The sequence below is a fragment of the Oncorhynchus tshawytscha genome, linkage group LG05 (assembly GCF_018296145.1).
Source record: "Oncorhynchus tshawytscha isolate Ot180627B linkage group LG05, Otsh_v2.0, whole genome shotgun sequence".
Lineage (NCBI taxonomy): Eukaryota > Metazoa > Chordata > Actinopteri > Salmoniformes > Salmonidae > Oncorhynchus > Oncorhynchus tshawytscha.
In genome coordinates, this window is record NC_056433.1 from 68496532 (window position 1) to 68517208 (window position 20677).

General features: G+C 42.2%; 2 protein-coding genes across 4 annotated transcripts in view; one reads left to right on the forward strand and one right to left on the reverse strand.

The window, feature by feature from the left end:
• Positions 1-14500, forward strand: part of gng12b (guanine nucleotide binding protein (G protein), gamma 12b) — a 73718-nt gene extending 59218 nt beyond the window's left edge. For 2 of the 3 annotated variants that reach the window (XM_024422019.2, XM_024422020.2), the window contains exons 2-4: positions 5140-5183; positions 5284-5392; positions 11759-14500. In XM_024422019.2, coding sequence (XP_024277787.1) covers positions 5300-5392; positions 11759-11884 — 219 coding nt within the window. In that variant the 5' untranslated portion in view covers positions 5140-5183; positions 5284-5299 and the 3' untranslated portion in view covers positions 11885-14500. Of the gene's footprint in view, positions 1-4431; positions 5006-5139; positions 5184-5283; positions 5393-11758 lie in introns of those variants that run through there. The other variant, XM_024422021.2, reaches the window with a different exon arrangement.
• Positions 14501-17323: 2823 nt separating this feature from the next.
• On the reverse strand, positions 17324-20422 carry gadd45ab (growth arrest and DNA-damage-inducible, alpha, b). The gene is made up of 4 exons (XM_024422022.2): positions 20262-20422; positions 19865-19966; positions 19445-19658; positions 17324-18227 (listed from the first exon to the last, which is right to left on the reverse strand). The coding sequence occupies exons 1-4, from the start codon at positions 20309-20311 to the stop codon at positions 18117-18119; spliced, it is 477 nt and encodes a 158-aa protein (XP_024277790.1). The 5' UTR covers positions 20312-20422; the 3' UTR covers positions 17324-18116.
• Between the last annotated feature and the right edge of the window lie 255 nt (positions 20423-20677).

A 20677-nucleotide genomic window follows, 5' to 3' on the forward strand; every position in this document is an offset into this window, starting at 1 on the left:
AGAAACCTGCTTCTTCTGGTGTAGTGACAATCCACTTGTGTACACACCAGAGCCACACTACAGCAGCCACATTACAGCCACATGAAAGCAGTGCCTCAGTGGTCTCCGAGCAGTATAGGATTAGTATCAATGATGCAGTGTGCTGTAGTAGATGGCATTACTAAAGACTCCAATCTGTGGTCCAGAGAGGTGGCTGGGTAGCAGGATGGGATGCTAGCTATGGCATTCCTACAGACAATCCCTGACCCTTGGCTGCCTTTCCTGGACGAGAGAGCAAAGCAGGGAGGTGGTCCTATTGGCTGGCTAATATTTGTAAAGTGAGAATCTGTGAATCCCTAGACTTAGTCCCTCCAGTGCTTCCGACAGGGGTCGCCCAACTGTGGCTTTTTCCTGCCCAGGAACAGAGAGTTATTTCAGGGTACATCAGAGGCCCGGGAAGAACCTCAGTGAATCAGGACTTATGTCCCAAATGACACCCTATTTCCTATATACGGTGCACTTCTTTTGACCAAGCCCCATAGGGCTCTAGTCAATACGGAATAGGGCCCTGGTCAAAAGCATTATACTATATAGGGAATAGGGTGCCGTTTGGGAAACAACCAGGCTGTTCCTAGAGGAAAGCCAATCAGCACGGCTGGTGTCAAACTTACTTCCTTTACTTTTTACTACTGAAGCATTAGCAAGACCATGGACAACAGCTTTCAGCTTGTGTCAAAGCCACAGGGAAATGCCACTGCCAGCCCAGACGTGTATGTGTGGTCTGGTGGTGGTGGGCACCTCTGCTGCCAGCTTTGCCATGCCAAGTGGGCCTCTTACAGTATCCTTGTGGACCATGTCCTTAGGTGGTCTGACCAGGTGTGGAGGGTCTATCCGGTATAAATCCTATGAACCCCTGGTCGTGGCCACCTAAAAACAGATGCACAATGAAACCCAGCTGCGTCACAGAATGACTCTAAACTGCATTCCAAATGGCACCCTAGTCCCTATTTAGTGCACTACGTTTGACCAAGGGCCATAGGGTTCTGGTTAAAAGTAGTGCACTACATAGGGTGCCATTTTAGGCACTCACTAATACTGCACATACTAATACTCTTATGTACTTTGTTTAAGTAGATATAAGATATGATTAGATTTGAAGCCTCTACAGTTCCTTTTAGTCTGACTTTCTTATTGCCTACAGCATTAACCTGATCCATACATCTAGCCTCCTTTACTATGACATCACTGAGAGGTCAGACAAAACAAAGGTCAAGACAAAGTAGCACCAACTGAACACACTTCATTGAGTTGACTAGACAAAAGCTAGTTGTTAGTGTTGCACACAGTGGCACTCAGCCCATTGACCCTCAAGCACCTCCTCTTTATGGTCCAAGCCCTAGCTGCTAGCCTCACGTTCAGTCTGGTGCAGACGTTAGTTAGACACTGGGTTAGTAGCCCTTGTCTGATCCAGCCCTCCGATTATGGCCTTCTTCCTGTGTTCACTCTATCATCGTCTGGTCAGTGTAGTGGTCTGGCTGTGTTTTAAAACCCACTGTTGCGCAAATAACAGAGATATGCACATTAAACCACTCCTGTGTCTAGCCAAGCCAAGCACACAAAAGGCACTGAGGCAGACATGAGGTTGAAGGGCTCTTGAAGTGTCTCAGAGCATTGAAAGATGTATTCATTCAAGGAAAGCTGTGGTGTGGAAGAGGATGAGCATTGAAAGATGTATTCATTCATGGAAAGCTGTGGTGTGGAAGAGGATGATGTGTCTCAGAGCATTGAAAGATGTATTCATTCAAGGAAAGCTGTGGTGTGGAAGAGGATGAAGTGTCTCAGAGCATTGAAAGATGTATTCATTCAAGGAAAGCTGTGGTGTGGAAGAGGATGATGTGTCTCAGAGCATTGAAAGATGTATTCATTCATGGAAAGCTGTGGTGGGGAAGAGGATGATGTGTCTCAGAGCATTGAAAGATGTATTCATTCATGGAAAGCTGCGGTGTAGAAGAGGATGAAGTGTCTTTGATTATTTCAAGATCCTCACGTGAAGGAAAGAGTGTTGAGACTGTGGTTGAGAAGTGTTTATTTGTCAGGATACTTTGTTTCTATTCCTATACTTACTCCTTGTGGTACTAAATCTTTATGTTCCTGTCTGTTTGGGTGACTAACCACTTCTGCAGCTCTCTCCTCTTCCACCCGCCTCTATTTTTAAAACCGGAACATATTTAATAATTTATACTTCCGAGGGGAATTGAACTGGCTGTCTGGCTGGGGATACATCTTCCTGTGAATGGAGGAGGGAGGAAGGGAAAGGAAGGGAAGGAGGAGAGGAAAGGAAGGAGTGGGTTGGTAGGGTGATTAGAGAGATGTGTGCTTCCGATGGAGGTCTCTCCTTCCAGTTTGTACTCAGCTGAACTGTGGCTGGCTGCAGATGACTTTATTCCATTTCAGCTTCCTTCCGTGCATCCTCCTCCTCCATAAACCTCTCAGCCATTGTAATAGAAGTGCGATCACATATTGATGACCTCAATACAAAGGTTATTGTCGATGCTTCTCAAATTACCTGCATGGTGTGTGTGCGGGGCGTGCCAGAGTGTGTGTGTATGTGGACGCAGTCAGTCTGGATCCATAGGTTCCAAGGTGAGTGTGAAACCTGGCAGACTGGTCGCTCTTCTTTAAACAGTTCCAGCACCCGGGCAGTCTCTTTCTTACTACATACTGTACAGACCCACTACAGCCCTGTCCTCTCAGGCAATTTCTTTATTGCTATGGACCAATTAGTGTTGTCATGATACCAGAATTTTTACTTTGATACCGATACCAGGTTTAGTATCATAATACTCGATACCGTCACGATACTCGATTCCAAAACGATACTACAACAAAAAAAGAAGGCATATTAGCCAAAGTCACCGAATGGCACTTGATCCACAGATAAACTCAGCTTTTGGTCTGTTCAATCGTTGGGCATCTTGAGTTCAATATTATTACATTTTAACATTTGTATGTTTTTTTGAGACAACCATGGATGCATTAATGAATCAATTATACAATCATACAATCAATTTGTTTTTACCAATCTAACAACAAAACAATGGTATTCATTTATTTAATAGGTAAATATGTTGATAAACTGAGTAAATCAAGATGTAGCATAGGTCTTTTCACAATACAAGTGAATGCATATTATTCAATAGGAGTGTGTGCATGCATTGAGTTATTGAGCTTGTTGTAGCTGATTTCATGGAGCTACAGATGACAAACAATCCCTTCCATTTAGGACTTATTTCAATGGCAACTGCTAGAACATATTATTTGATTGTACTGATCAACAACATTGATCACCGTGTGCTAGCTAGCAAGCTATTACACGGTGTCGCTAACTAATAAGCTAGCTAGTTATCTAACACAGGGTGTCGCCCCTGCCTCCCACATACCTGAGTAGCTAGCGGGAGGCGGGGAGACCGGTAGACAGTATCGTTTGCCCTTGCATGTCGGGCACTGTTTTTCCGCAGTTCTCTTAACGAATGTGAGTGCAGGTGTTCGGCAGGCGAGAGCGAAGGACACTGTCTACCGGTGTTGCCCCTGCCTCCCGCTAGCGCCCCTGCCTCCCGCTAGCTAGTGAGGAGGACGCCAGTACACAGCAGACATGCTAGCTAGCAAGGAGGACTCCGGTGCATAGGAGGCGGGGGCGATAATGCTTTGTATTTTCCTTTTGACCCACATTCAAAAGTGTCACACAAGCATGAAGATGTCATGATCGAGGGGGGGCATTTATGCAGGAACCAGTGGGATGCTTGAGGGGGGATGTTTATGAAGGAACCAATGGGATGCTCAATGGTGTTCCTGTATGCCCACATACAGGAACGCCCCGAATTGCAGCCCGCAATTACACACTATTGGATTCTACTGGAAACCAGACTGGAAGTGAGGGAGTGAAGAAGTTAATGAGTTTGTGGCGAGGGAGACGAAATGAAGTAACGTTTTTTGTGACAATCAGCATATTTTGCAGTATGGTTTGCACAAACAAAGTACTAGGGTAGTGAATTGATGTTGCTTCAGCTGTAAGCTAGCAAGGAACGTGTCACACCCTGACCAGAGTTTGTTTCTATGTTTTGGTTGGTCAGGGTGTGATCTGAGTGGGCATTCTATGTTGTGTGTCTAGTTTGTCTGTTTCTGTGTTTGGCCTGATATGGTTCTCAATCAGAGGCAGGTGTTAGTCATTTTCTCTGATTGGGAACCATATTTAGGGAGCCTGTTTGGTGTTGGGTTTTGTGGGTGATTGTTCCTGTCTCTGTGTTTGCACCAGATAGGACTGTTTTGGGTTTGCATGTTTCTTGTTTTTGTTAGTTTGTTCATGTGAAGTGCTTTATTAAACATGAATCAAAATAACCACGTTGCGCTTTGGTCCGCCTCTCCAAGTCAAGAAAACTGTGACAGAACTTTAACCTACAATTAAAACCGGAAGCTACCCGTATCGTTTTGCGAACACTTCTACATGCCGTGTTGCATTATTCAAGTGTGTTCATTTCTGTGCAGCATAAGTAGGGAGCTAACAATGCAGCCCAGACAGCTCTAGCAATGAATGGAGTGGAGCAGGCACTTCTCTTCACTCTGAAGGGGCTGCATTTATACACAGACTTGATCCTCTCAATCACGTGAAACACATTTGACAGAAGTATCGAATGTAATTTTTTTGTATTGAAATTCTAAGTTTTGGTATACCCACGCAACGCTAAGACCAATGCAGACTTCCCATGTGTGTGGGTTGTGCAACCACTTTCGTCTATGCCAGTGATTGTGCGTTAGCTTGTTCGTAGGTTGTTGGTTGAGTAGTAAATTGCAGATTACCCTCCGACTTTCACGTTTGGAAAGTTACTCTGGAGAGGAAGGACAGTAAGAGTAACAGCTGCGTCTAGCCACGGCGTGTTTGTATGTTCTGTTCGGCAGCTTGTCAAAGTCCTGTTCCTGGCACTTAACCATCTTGGGTTATTCTCCAACACACCATCTGCTGTACAAAGACGTAAGACGTGCCTGCTGATGTAGCTGGGATACCTTTTATGAGACTGTTATCCAGGGACTGTCTGTTCTGCTGCCCTATAGGGATGTTGAAATGATGATTTAATGATAGTTTGTGCTTTTCTTTCGTTTTTCCAGATAAGCCACACAGAAAAATTGCCACTACTCCGGAATTGTGGAAGGTATATCCAATATTCATTTATTAATTCATTAATTTATTGTCAGTCATTCTTTTCCATATTGTTCTACAGTACGGAGTCCAGTATGTGTGTTTCAACACAGGTGTGTGGAGACCATCATGTCGTCGAAGATGCAGAGTTCCAATAACACAGCCCATGCCAGGAGGACAGTCCAGCAGCTGAGAATAGAGGCCAGCATTGAGAGGATTAAGGTATGCTTCTCAAACATAACCCATAATTACCTAAATAGACTGTACGTATATATTACATTTTTCATCCTGCAAGAACTGCCTTCGCGGACCTTCTTTAACAATTCCACAACAAATACCTAATACATACAAATCTAAATAAAGGAATGGAATAAGAATATGTAAATATATGGATGAGCAATGTCAGAGCGGCATAGGCTAAGATGCAATAGATAGTATAGAATACAGTATATACACTACCTTTCAAAAGTTTGGGGTCACTTAGAAAGTTCCTTGTTTTTGAGAAAAAGAAAAGTACATTAAAATAAGAAATCAGAAATACAGTGTAGACATTGTTAATGTTGTAAATTACTATTGTAGCTGGAAACGGCAGATTTGATGGAATATCTACTTTAATATCTTGATGGAATATCTACAAATGCCCATTATCAGCAACCATCACTCCTGTGTTCCAACGGCACGTTGTGTTAGCTAATCCAAGTTTATCATTTTAAAAGGCTACAGACAAGTCCTCAACTGGCAGCTTCATTAAAAACTACCTGCAAAACACCAGTCTCAACACCAACAGTGAAGAGGCGACTCTGGGATGCTGGCCATTTTGTCCATTAAATGTGTGCTTTGCTTTCAAAAACAAGGACATTTAAGTGACCCCAAACTTTTGAACAGTAGTATACATACGAGATGAGTAATGTGAGATGTAAACATTATTAAAAAGTGGCATTAAAGTGACTAGTGTTCTGTTTATTAAAGTGGCCAATGATTTTAATTCTGTATGTAGGCAGCAGCCTCTGTGCTAGTGATGGCTGTTTAACAGTCTGATGGCCTTGAGATAGAAGCTGTTTTCAGTCTCTCTGTACTGACCTAGCCTTCTGGATGGTACCGGGGTGAACAGGCAGGGGCTCGGGTGGTTGTTGTCCTTGATCTTTTTGGCCTTCCTGTGACATCAGGTGCTGTAGGTGTCATGGAGGTCAGGTACTTTGCCCCCGGTAATGCATTTTGCAGACCCCACCACCCTCGAGAGCCCTGCGGTGATACAGCCCGACAGGATGCTCTCAATTGTGCATCTGTAAAAGTTGAGGGTTTTAGGTAGAGGTCGACCGATTATGATTTTTCAACGCCGATACCGATTATTGGAGGGCCAAAAAAAAGCCAATACCAATTAATCGGCCGATTTAAAAAAAAAAAAAAAAATGTATTTGTAATAATGACAATTACAACAATACTGAATGAACACTTATTTTAACTTTATAATACATCAATAAAATCAATTTAGCCTCAAATAAATAAACATGTTCAATTTGGTTTAAATAATGCAAAAACAGTGTTGGAGAAGAAAGTAAAAGTGCAATATGTGCCATGTAAGAAAGCTAACGTTTAAGTTCCTTGCTCAGAACATGAGAACATATGAAAGCTGGTGGTTCCATGAGTCTTCAATATTCCCAGGTAAGAAGTTTTAGGTTGTAGTCATTATAGGAACTATAGGACTATTTCTCTATACGATTTGTATTTCATATACCTTTGGCTATTGTATGTTCTTATAAGCACTTTAGTATTGCCAGTGTAATAGTATAGCTTCTGCCCCTCTCCTTGCTCCTACCTGGGCTCGAACCAGGAACAACGACAACAGCCACCCTCAAAGCATTGTTACCCATGCAGAGCAAGGGGAACTCCTCCAAGTCTCAGAGCGAGTGACGTTTGAAACGCTATTAGCGCGCACCCCGCTAACTAGCTAGCCATTTCACATCGGTTACACCAGCCTAATCTCGGGAGTTGATAGGCTTGAAGTCAAACAGCGCAATGCTTGACGCACAACGAAGAGCTGCTGGCAAAACGCATGAAAGTGCTGTTTGAATGAATACTTACGAGCCTGCTGGTGCCTACCATAGCTCAGTCAGACTGCTCTATCAAATCATAGACTTAATTATAACACACAGAAATACGAGCCTTAGGTCATTAATATGGTTGAATCCTGAAACTATCATTTCGAAAACAAGATTTATTCTTTCAGTGAAATACGGAACCGTTACTTCTTTTATCTAACGGGTGGCATCCATAAGTCTAAATATTCCTGTTACATTGCACAACCTTCAATGTTATGTCATAATTGTATAATTCTGGCAAATTAGTTTGCAACGAGCCAGGCGGCCCAAACTGTTGCGTATACCCTGACTGCATGCAATGAACGCAAGAGAAGTGACAATGTCACCTGGTTAATATTGCCTGCCAACCTGGATTTCTTTTAGCTAAATATGCAAGTTTAAAAATATATACTTCTGTGTATTGATTTTAAGAAAGGCATTGATGTTTGTGGTTAGGTACAGTCGTGCAACGATTGTGCTTTTTCGCAAATGCGCTTTTGTTCAATCATCCCGTTTGGCAAACTGTCTGTTAGGAAGAAATAGTCTTCACACAATTCACAACGAGCCAGGTGGCCCAAACTGCTGCATATACCCTGACTCTGTTGCAAGAGAAGTGACACAATTTCCCTAGTTGAAAGAAATTCATGTTAGCAGGCAATATTAACTAAATATGCAGGTTTAAAAATATATACTTGTGTATTGATTTTAAGAAAGGCATTGATGTTTATGGTAAGGTACACGTTGGAGCAACGACAGTCCTTTTTCGCGAATACGCACTGCATCGATTAAATGCAACGCAGGATACGCTAGATAAACTAGTAGTATCAACCATGTGTAGTTAACTAGTGATTATGATTGATTGTTTTTTAAGATAAGTTTAATGCTAGCTAGCAACTTACTTTGGCTTCTTACTGCATTCGCATAACAGGCAGGCTCCTCGTGGAGTGCAATTGTCACGATCGTCGTATTGAGTAGACCAAAGCGCAGCGTGGTATGAATGCATGATTTAACAAAAAGACGGAAAAAAAACACAAAGTACACAAAAACTAACAAACTAACAAACAAGACGAGCGTGACTGCTAAAGAAACACTGTGCTAACAAGCAACATAACATAGACAATAACCCACGAAATACCCAAAGATGGCTGCCTAAATATGGTTCCCAATCAGAGACAACGATAAACACCTGCCTCTAATTGAGAACCAATCTAGGCAACCATAGACATATATAAACACCTAGATGGTAAACAACCTCATAAACCTACAAAACCTCTAGACAGTACAAAAAAACATACATCACCCATGTCACACCCTGACCTAACCAAAACAATAAAGAAAACAAAGAATACTAAGGTCAGGGCGTGGCAGTACCCCCCCTCAAAAGATGTGGACTCTCTACCGCACACCTAAACCTATATGGGAGGGTCTGGGTGGGCATGACTCCGAGGTGGCGGTTCTGGCTCAGGATGTGGACCCCGCTCCATTTCTGACTCGTCACACTTAATGTCTCTGGAGCGGGAACCCTCACCGCTGACCACGGATTAGAGGACGCCACTGGACTGATGGTCGAGTCTGGAGTGAGTGGCGGATCCGGACTGGAGGGAGACTCTGGCGGATCACGCACCCAGGTCCATTTCTCCATTAAGCGCTGTTCCTCCCAATCACACTGCTTGGTCCTTTTATGGTGGGTTATTCTGTCACGATCGTCGTATTTAGTAGACCAAAGCGCAGCGTGGTGTGAATGCATGATTTAACAAAAAGATGTACAAAAACACGACGTACACTCAAACTAACAAACTAACAAACAAGACGACCGTGACTGCTAAAGAACCACTGCTAACAAGCAACATAACATAGACAATAACCCACGAAATACCCAAAGATGAACAGGGAGTACAGGGCTGAGCACGCACCCTTGTGGGGCCCCAGTGTTGAGGATCAGCGAAGTGGAGATGTTGTTTCCTACCTTCACCACCTGGGGGTGGCCCGTCAGGCAGTCCAGAACCCAATTACACAGGGTGGGGTTGAGACCCAGGGCCGCAAGCTTAATGATGAGCTTGGATGGTACTATGGCGTTGAATGCTGAGCTATAATCAATGAGCAGCATTCTTACATAGGAATTCTTCTTGTCCAGGTGGGATAGGGAAATGTGCAGTGGGATGGCGATTCTATCGTCTGTGGACCTATTGGGGTGGTTAGCAAATTGAAGTGGGTGTAAGGTGATAGGTAAGGTAAGGTAGGTAAGACTAGTCTCTCAAAGCACTTCATGATGACAGAAGTGAGTGCTACGGGGCGATGGTAAATTAGTTCAGTTATCTTTGCATTCTTGGGTACAGGAACAATGGTTGCCATCTTGAAGCATGTGGGGACAGCAGACTGGGATAGGGAGAGATTGAATATGTCTGTAAACACACCAGCCAGCTGGTCTGCGCATGCTCTGAGGACGCGGCTAGAGATGTCATCTGGGCCGGCAGCCTTGCGAGGGTTAACACATTTAAATGTCTTACTCCCGTCGGCCACGGAGAAGGTGAGTCCACAGTCCTTGGTAGCGGGCCGCGTTGGTGGCACTGTATTTTCCTCAAAGTGTGCAAAGAAAGTGTTTAGTTTATCTGGAAGCAAGACATCGGTGTCCGTGATGTGGCTGGTTTTCCTTTTGTAGTCCGTGATTGTCTGTAGACTCTGCCACATACGTCTCGTGTCTGAGCCATTGAATTGCAACTCCACTTCGTCTCTATGCTGACATTTTGCTTGTTGGATTGCTTTGCGGAGGGAATGACTACCGTAATTTCTGGACTATTAAGCGCACCTGAATATAAACCGCACCCACTGAATTATTAAAAAATATGTATTTTGTACATAAATAAGCCGCACATGTCTATAAGCCGCAGGTGCCTACCGGTACATTGAAACAAATGAACTTTACACAGCCTTTAAACGAAACACGGCTTGTTACAAAATAAATAGGCTTTAACGAAACACGGCTTGTTACAAAATAAATAGGCTTTAACGAAACACGGCTTGTAACAAAATAAATAGGCTTTAACGAAACACGGCTTGTTACAAAATAAATAGGCTTTAACGAAACACGGCTTGTAACAAAATAAATAGGCTTTAACGAAACACGGCTTGTAACAAAAAATAAATAGGCTTTAACGAAACACGGCTTGTAACAAAAATTAAACTGTAGCCTACCAAGAAAGTCATTGGTCACTATCTTCCTTCGGTGTCGGTGTTGAATAGCCTCAGAATTGCTTCATCCGATGTTGGATCGTTTTCATTGTCGCTCTCGTCACTTTCATCCGAAGGCAAATTCCCTGCTGAGCTCATGCTGCCCCTTCAACACGCAGCAGTCCAGCCTTTCGAAACCCGTTGATGATAGTGTTTTTTTTTGACAATGCTCCACGCTGTCAGGACCCACTGGCAGACTTGACCATAAGTTGCTCTTCGCATGCGGCCCATTTTAGTGAAAGATTTCTTCCCACTTGTCATCCAAGCCTCCCACTAAACACGGAGCGCCACATTAAATGCACGATTTACACTGATGTCGAGTGGCTGCAAATACTTTGGGCCATCTGCTTTTCTTCCCTCTGAAAGCTTTTGTTGTCTTTTTGCACTGAGTCAGTTCCTCATGTTGCTGTTTCCAACGTCTTATCATCGACTCATTAAGGCCAAGCTCCCGTGCAGCAGCTCTATTTCCTTTTCCAACAGCCAGATCGATCGCCTTCAACTTGAAAGCTGCATCATATGCATTTCTCTGTGTCTTTGCCATGATGAGGGTGACAAATTACTACCGTAATCAGAATGATGGGAAGTTTGAGCGGGCTCGATTTACGTCACATTATGTGACGGTGCTCAGTTTTTTTGAAAGCGGGAAAAATCCATAAATTAGCCGCGTCATTGTATAAACGGCGAGGTTCAAAGCGTGGGAATAAAGTAGCGGTTTATAGTCCGGAAATTACGGTACTCTGTATTCTGCCATATTCCCAGTCACCTTGCAATGGTTAAATGCGGTGGTACGCACTTTCAGTTTTGCGCGAATGCTGCCCTCTATGCACATTTTCTGGTTAGGGTAGGTTTTAATAGTCACAGTAGGTACAATGTCTTCTATACACTTCCTTATAAACTCACTCACCGAATGAGCGTATACATCTATATTATTCTCTGAGGCTACCCGGAACATATCCCAGTCCGCGTGATCAAAACAATCTTGAAGCATGGATTCTGATTGGTCAAACCAGCTTTGAATAGTCCTTAGCACGGGTACTTCCTGTTTGATTTTCGGCCTATAGGAAGGGATTGAGCATAATGGAGTTCAGATTTAGATTGCTTCATAATAAGTAGTAAGCAAGTGTATATTTCCAATACATAATGTGTTGAGGATCGATTTAGGGTAGTCAGTCTTTACCAAGGATGTGCATCTCTCAGGGACACAAACTACATTCCTTGGTGAGCCACCTCACTGTTTCTTTGTGTTCATCATAGTAACCTGCCGTATGATTCTCTCCCGTAGGTGTCCAAGGCCTCAGCAGACCTGATGCACTATTGTGGAGAACATGCTAAATACGACCCTCTACTCATGGGCATCCCAGCCTCTGAAAACCCCTTCAAAGACAAGAAGCCGTGCACTATATTATAGTAGCGGGACAGCTGAAATCTCTTTGCTTTTTTATTTGTATATTATTTTATAGAGAGAAATATGACATTAATACCGGTACACTATTTGCCTTAAGGCCAGCCCAGCCCCACTCCCCCTATTTCCTTGTGCTTTCGGTTGATTCCCAAATGTTATCCTAGGGCCCATAGGGCTCTGGTAAAACAATTGTGCACTATATAGGGCATAGGGTGTCGTTTTTGGACTCTTATAAACAAGTGCCATTTTGGTAGGATCAGAATCATTGGTGTGCTCTCTCTTTATCAGATACAACTAAGACCAAATAGCACCATGAGACAAAATGTAACAGGTCATTGGTGACACAGAAACAATGTTTTAGTTTAGTTCAATCAGTCATGAATGAATGAAAGCTCATTCTGAGGCTCCTCTCAACAGAGACTGGTGTTCTTTCAGATTGTTATCTCATGTTATGCAGACTAAATACTTGGTTTGAACTAGGGGTTCCCAACTCTGTAATTTTCACATCAGCCAGAGCATAAATAATGCCAATGGCCCTGAAGTATAAAGCATTGCACTTGCACCACACTCTAGTTAAACCTTTCAGCTCCTGATTGCGTCATCAGTCCCCACACAGTAGCTTCTTTGAGAAACAATCAGTCTAGTTTGTATATTACTGATAAAAGCCTGTAATAACCCCAATATGTAAATCACGCAGTCCCATGACACAGGAGGACTCTAAAACCAGTGCTGATGGGCTGGTAAGCTATGTCTGTGTCCCAAATGGTGCCCTATTCCCTATAGAGTGAACCACTTTTGATTTGGGACTCAGGCTGTGAATGTCCCGTCACAACAGGAGAGGGTGCCTGTCGTTTTGTAAGGGAAAGCGTATGGCTTGCAGCAATAGCCTCATGAACTGGCAGGTTTAACCAGCATTGTTTTGTTTCTGCAAAGACGTCAGAAATCGTTTCATTTTCAGGTGGGGGTAGATTCGAACTATCCCACTTCTATGTCTTTTGTGATGAAAGAATGACTCTTTAAACTTTAAAGACTAATTTTTATCTCTTGTGAATTTGCCATGCCTTTGCCTTAGAAACCAAACTTTGTGACTTTGCATAGTTGTCTTACTTGTATGTGGTACAGTAGATAGGTAATGTAGCAGCAATATGAAGTGTTGCAGATACCATTTAACCCTTTAAATGATTTTACTATGCCTTACATTGATGTAAACGTTGTTGTTCCATAATGATGTCTCTATTTGGCTGAAGGAGAAGAAGTTAAGATCACAATCACGTCTATCCAATGTACAGATGTAGGATCGTAATTTGATCACCCTGTTGTTGTAGGACATTTCCTGCACAGCAAACTTGCAGTGTATTTGAGGTTTTAAAAAGTGTTCTCAAGTTTGTCATTTCCACTTTAAAATGTCAGATTGGATTTGCCCTAACTAAAAATGTATCAAAAATGTCCATTAACTATAATCCACATAATGATTAACATTTCCTGTTGCTGCAGGATTATTTTCCTGCTGTGAAAAACTGTTATTAAGACGCTACATCTGTACCAGCACCAGAGGAAACTGGGTGCTAATCTGTTTCTGCTATCGTGCCAACTCCTTAACACATTGTAGTGGCAAACAAAGATAAAAACTGTCTTGACAAGGACATCAATGGAGTAAGCAAGAGCACAGACAGATCTGGAACCAAGCTAGAAATGTAAAGGTTTTCTGATTTGTATTTTATTGCCAGTGCTTTTAAAGTGATTCACTGTAATAACTTTTTATTGATAGATGTACGACTTCTATTCTGACAGGGATTCTGTGATCCATCGTGAAATTTGTGACAACTGTTATTATGATCTCTTCTTGAGTGTGAACATTCCATGTTTACAATAGCTGCTCCGTTGTCTTCTTTTCAACTCTCTGAATGGTCATGCGTTGAATAATAATTGTTATTGTGTGTTTGGGAGAATGTATTTTTTTTGTCTGTGCACGTGACTTTCAAAGGCAACTCGGAGACCATGGTCATGTTCATTAGGGCGGACAATAGCAAAACCGAAAACTAAAACAATTAGACAAGTTCAGGTACATACCTGGTTCGCTTCGTTTTCTACCAAATGAACATGACCCAGCTTAACCAGCCAGGGCCTTAGTATTAAAGTAGTCTCGTTTTGACATTTCACCACTACTTTTTAGCCACACTCTTCAAACAACACTATACTAATACTGTGAACAAATGAATCAATACATCCCCAGTGGATGCAGGGAGCACATCTTTGAAGTGCTTGTCGCTATTCATCTGTCAGTATCATTATTGGCAATACAATAAGTTGCTCTTATACCAGTGGGTTAAAGCCTATAATTACTATAGACTGCTATATATAGAGACAGATGTCAGCACCAACTGAAACGTCCCCTCATAGTAGGCTATTTGCCTCCATATTCTGTGTAATCTTGGCAACCTACAATCGAAAATCTCATGTCAAATACTATTTACATTAAGTAGTCTGTCCACAAGAGATTATATTCGGTGTGGCTTTGAAAGCTCGCTTAAAGTTGTGTGTTCCTGTATGATGTGTTTCTGCACTTGCTTCTTCTCGCTGTTATGTCACTGCATATACATTTACAATAAAAAGTCAATGCTATTTTGATGCATGTGTTGCATTGATTTTTGCCAACTTAATAATTCATGTTGCAAATGGATTTGACAGTTTTAAAGAAGAACGTGTTTATTTTTCTCTGTGACACATACTGGATGCTACTTTGGTCTCTAGTACGTACTGTCTATGTGGATATATTTCCTATTTCAAGTGATTACACTTTTATTCCCACTTTTGCCTTCTTAAATTTAGTAGATCTTAATGAATTGATTTAAATACACAATTTTAGTGATTTGTAAATGCATCTGGCACAATAAAAAGTGTGTAGAAAATAATACTTGTTTTTCAATGATTATCAGATACATTTGAACAAGTGGAGAGGATAGATTGTTGAATTGTCACAACCACTAATAAACTAGCTAGTGCCACGTCAGTGAGTCACCTGGCTGTAAACATTCCTATTTTGCTCTGATTTCTGCCATATTTTGTCCTACTGTCTGCCCCAATGTCCAGGCAGGTCTGGTTGTTATGTGACGATCCCTCTGCTTCAGTGGCCTTTCTCTCTCTCTGTCAGTCTCTCTGTCTGTCAGTCTCTCTTTCTCTCTCTCAGGGTCTGATGTTACAGGCAAAAACCAGGTAAGGCCATATATGTTGGCTCACATTGATGTATTGGCCGCCACTCTCCCCTCTGATATTAGATGGCACTGGGCTTTGTGGAGATTCTCTGTGATTGTGTTACCTGTCCGCTCGACAGAAAACAAAACAAAAAGTATTTGTTTGCACTACCCACTACCTTACAACTTCCTTACTGTACTCGACCTGGTTAAAGATATGCTTGTGTTAAGTATATTTCACCTGCCCCCTGATACTTACTCCAGATATGCATATTTGCACAGATCAGGATCTTTATGAAATGAGTCTGTTCTGTTGGCATTGCCATTAAGCCTACAGATCCATGGTAAAAACCTACGGAAACAGTGTATTCAGAGTTCATCAGAGTAATGTCCCTGTGTTCTGTTCATAAGTTATGCTTGTTCCTCCTAGTTGCATTCCTGTCATTTGTGTCATGTGTGTTTAGTTTGACTGGTGGTGCCCCCAGCCTAGCAATTCTTCCATGACTCTTGTGGAAATTCAGAGGAGTGAGTTTGCAGTGTACTGACCTTCTCCTAACCTCCAATCCACACTGTTTCACCCACAGGACTGAAGCCCCATTCCTGACCTGCAGTTCATTTGGACCTTTATGGTTTTATAGTTTGTTCCTATATCCACTAAAACCACTAGATTTCTACCTCGGGAGAAGGTAGTAGCCCACCTGCAACTTTCCTCTATTCTCACTCACTCCAGGTCAAATCAGCATAGCATTCTACTGCTTAGAGTTGATCTGATGACTGGAGATGTGGGCTCACACCCATGTCTCTCATGCAAAGACAGCTATGGTGACTTGCCCTGAAACATACAATGCTGTGAAAGAAATGTGTGGTTATTGCCCCCAGAAAGGATGGGAAAGCTAAATTACAAAAATGTATCATTGAATGCTCCGTTGTGGTATTAAGATGCCACAGGAGTACAGCCACATTGCAGGTCATCATGCTGACGTGACATTAGGTGGTTTGTGGTTAACAGCCTGCACTGCTTGTGTTGCCTTCTAATTTGTAACACAATAATTACTATCAGTGCGTCACTGTGAGTGTGATTGCCTCACCTCCATTCATAGGGTCTATTTATAGCCATGATGAAATCAGTGGTCAGTAGTACCCCCACTGTGAGGGTGTGAATGGGCCTTGACTCAGTCACACACATTGTTTCATCAGCTGCTCTTTGAGGGCTTTGATCCCCTGCTTTGCTCTGCTGCACACACACACAATCACTTCTGGTGTCCCCTGAGTGTGCTGGTTAGTAATATATATTTTCTTTCCTCTCTGGCTATTTTTGTCCCTGCCAGGTGTGTTTGAACAGAGGGCCTCGGTGACAGCAAGGGTTGTCATGGTGATCACACAAACACCCTGATGCTGCTCATCACACAAGGAAACTATATGTATGTGGAAATTCTCCTTCTCCCTCCTGTGTGACGTTTTTAATAAAAAAATGTTGATGTGAATGCAGGGTGTGGAACTGTTGTTACATGGACTTTGTGTCCTTGGGTGTAAATAACCAACACTGTAGTGTTCACCATTGGTGTCAATGGAGTGATGTATTGTTGAGACATGGTGTATGTTACATAATAAATACACGCAAAACTAAGTACTAGCTTTTTGCACCCGGTTAAACAGTGCATCTTTCTTTATTCAGCTGAATATGAAAGATCACTTGAAAGTGTTGCATTCCATTCCCCTGAACTGAGGCTTGCAGTTAACACCTACAGCTGAGAAGAAAAACACTACCTACGAGAAATGACATAAGATGCTGCAGCTGGAATTGTGCTGAATTATCTAGTGACCTCAGTGAATTATCTAGCGACCTCAGTGAATTTTCTAGTGACCTCAGTGAATTATCTAGTGACTTCAGTGAATTATCTAGTGACCTCAGTGAATTATCTAGTGACCTCAGTGAATTATCTAGTGACCTCAGTGAATTATCTAGTGACCTCAGTGAATTATCTAGTGACCTCAGTGAATTATCTAGTGACCTCAGTGAATTATCTAGTGACCTCAGTGAATTATCTAGTGACTTCAGTGAATTATCTAGCGACCTCGGTGAAAAGCCTTTGACCAAGCTTGGTGCAAACAGAATCCTTGTTCAGTGCCCGTTTTCCACTGCCTTGACAGAGATGCATTATTAGTCCTGTGAGTGATGTTGCTTACAGGTTCATCAAAAACCTTCAGAATGATACCCATAACTCACTGCATTAATTCCAAACAAGCAAAACAATTAAATGTTTAGTTCAGTTCTGTTTATTTCTCTACAAAGGTAGCTGTTGATGAACATTGCAACATAAATACAATTCATTAAATTAACGCAAACATATGAATTAAAATAAAACAACAAGTTAATGTTTAAGACAATACATTGCCTTGTCCTGACAATATCTTCCCTTTTTTTATTTAAATAATTCTCAAAACAACAATTCAGAGATGATCAACATCATATAAATTACAGTTGAGATTTGTCCACTTTCCTTGAGGCATTATCCAACCTGTAGTTCAGACTACTCCAGTCCAGTTCAGTAAAATCCTGTCCTTTTAAATTGAGTCCGGTCAATTCCTTGTAGTCAGTTGTCTGATCCTCCAGTAGATTCCAATCCCCTGCTGCCTGGTGTTCTCTGCTCTGCTCACCACCACCTGTGTCTAGTGTGTTCTGCTGTGTGTGCTCACATGATTCCGCTTCCTGTAATGGCTTTCTTCCCGGCAAGGAGGGCACAGTCATACCAATGACCAACCGTTGCCTTGTAATTACAGTCATCATTGTTACCATGGCAGTCTTGGAACCTAGAATGCTGAATCACTCTTCCTCAGCCGAAACCTCTGCATTAAAATCCACACTGATCCAGCAAATTTTGTTGGAGTTGGAGATTTTCTTGTTATTTTTGGGGAGATTTCCTGGTCCTCTATCTCCCTCTGGCAGAATCAAGGTTGTTCATGAGAGGTCCAACAAAGGGGTTATTACACAGATCTCGTGCAGTGTGCGATGTTTCCATATAAAGTGCACAACATGGGTAGAGTCATCAGTCAGGTAGGTTGATAATGGGGACCCACTGGTCCAGGATTCGACTGTCTCTACAGAAGAGATTCACTTTGCTCAGAGCTGGGTCCTTCCATGTGGTCAACTGGGGGTTCTGTGAAGAGGAAGGGAAAACACAGTCAGGCTAATGCTGCTTTCTAAAAACGTATGCATTCAAATACAGACCTAATAAATGTGTAAAGCAACCCTAATCAGATAGGCCTAAGGGGTTCTCTGCAAGTGAGTATGGTTACCATAACTACTTACACAGTTAATCAGCACACATCTACTGCTGTGCTTTCTAAATGTATTCATCAAATATAGGGATAAAAAGTGATTTCTAATAACCATAATAAGATAAGGGTTCTCTGCAACTGGTGTGGTTACAGTGACAAGTAGAGCCAGTTTGCTACAGCAGGAAAACTATTCCTGCAGCAACAGGAAATGTAAAGTATTATGTGGATTATAATTGATAGACATTTTTGTAGGGGTTGATACAAGGGGAAATCAAGTCTGACATTTCTATGTAGAAATTACAAAACTTCAGAAGCCTTTTTAAACCTCAAATACATTACACGTTTTACATTTCTTGAATTGCAGGAAGGTTCTGCAACAGGGGGATCAAATGAAGATCCTATATGATCTGTATGGCCTGCTAGTGTGCTTCATAGATCAGATCACTACTAAGGAAGTGTATGAGCAGGGCATAAAAATGTCTCCATGCTGACTTCTGCATTCTAAGAATCGCTCTGCAAACATGCAATAATTCATCGTCTTTCTCCTATGAGCTCAGCTTCTTTTCCTGGAATGTGTGTTTGAAGAAATACTAGTGGCCAACAGGAAGAACAGCTAGAGTACACATCGCTCTGCCAACTCAGCCAACAAATGTATAGAATACATCCCAAATGGCACCCTATTCCTATGCCATTTGTACGCAGTCCCAGTAACTGGAGTCAGATCACTTGGAGTACTGCAGCCAGCGTAAGCTACATCAGACCACTACACAACCCACATCACTACAGATCAGGTGGCTGCAGTCAACTGGATTACATTTAAAAGAGCAGAGCAATGAATGAGGACATAAAACTACTAGACCAGATGTTGTAGCCATTAAAATTGAATATTTGTATATGCATCTAGGCCTTTGATTCTGTATTCAAAGCTCTTGACCTGCAAATCTTTAGCATCCACAAAAAAATGTTTAATAACCTAGCTGGCATAATGTACATAAAGTGCCACACCTGCAGAGACCCCAGCTGAGTAAATGATACAAACGTCTAGCACTGTTTAGTGCAGGGATATGGGGAGTATGAACAATGTAATGACACATACAGTAACTAGTACACAGTGCATGTCCATTGGCTCTCCTCCTGGCTTCACTCCTCCAAGGATCTCAGCGAGGCGCCTCATGTTGCTGACCCGCAGGATGTTGATGTCGTTCTCGCAGCAGAACGCCTGGATAAGGGTAAAGTGGATCTGGAGGGCCACGTCTTCTACCTGTTCCTCGTCCGTTGCCAGGAGGCACAACACCACATTATCCGGGTCACTGATGATTTAAATGACAAGACAATTTGTTAAACAAGCAGAATATATTAATTTAGTTGCCAGAATTTTTATTACAGTTTCATTGCGTAAGAATTTATTGAAACATAATGTACTTCACTCCTTGCATTTAGTTATTTCAGAATGGATTTATTACTAGCTAATGACGTTATAATATTGCTGAATGTGCTTCATTTGCTATCTACTTACACATTGAGTGACTTGGCTGCCTCGTATACCCCGACAGTAATGCAACCCTGAGGTAACGCGGAGCTGAGAACCTCCTCCAGTGCTTTAGCCACCGAATCCATCCTGAGGTTGCACAACAACAAACAAGCATATTGATGGTGGGTGATACATGGACCAAAAAACTAAGTATCGATATTTAGTCAGCATGCAACATTATAGAAAGTATATAACTACCTATCTAGCTAACTGCATAGCTAACTAGGTTAGCTTAGACATGCTCAGCCAAGCGCTCGTGCGTACCGGGACATTGACATCACATAGCTGCTATAACTGGATTGCTTGCCAAATGAAGTAAATTTAGCTGACAATTGAAGCTTTCATTTCATACAAGTTGCAAAAAATAATCTCATCTAGCTACCTTTCTGTAGAGTTTTCTCCGCTGGTTTCCTCAAAAGTCATATTGCACATTAGAAAATATCCACGTTGAAGGCAGGATATCCACAGATGGTCTCACTCCACGTCCCAGTTAAGTTCGCGACCTCGTGTGTCTGCTCTTTTTCTCATATTTCCCCACAGTTCACTGTGGAAGTTGAAGTTCGAGCGCCTCATATTTGCATATCAAACCCCATTGGTCACACGCTAATTTTCACGGTGTTTCAAGTGAATGAGGAGCGCCCCCCAAGGTATCAATCAGTACACATATGTAACTTCCTTGGTAAACTGCGACGACTGCTGGAAAAGCAATTACATTGATCAGTGGCTAACTATTTCATTGTATATTTGTGACAAATGCAATACTGTTGATAGTGTGCAGAGTTGTGGACAATAAGTTTT

What these genes read in the sequence shown, in the direction of transcription:
- gadd45ab (XM_024422022.2), bottom strand. Translation starts at nt 20,311, where the DNA reads ATGTGCAATATGACTTTTGAGGAAACCAGCGGAGAAAACTCTACAGAA. An exon ending in GGAGAAAACTCTACAGAAAG is followed by an intron (nt 19,967 to 20,261) that starts GTAGCTAGATGA and finishes GTGCAACCTCAG; the next exon opens with GATGGATTCGGTGGCTAAAG. An exon ending in GCAGCCAAGTCACTCAATGT is followed by an intron (nt 19,659 to 19,864) that starts GTAAGTAGATAG and finishes TTAAATCATCAG; the next exon opens with TGACCCGGATAATGTGGTGT.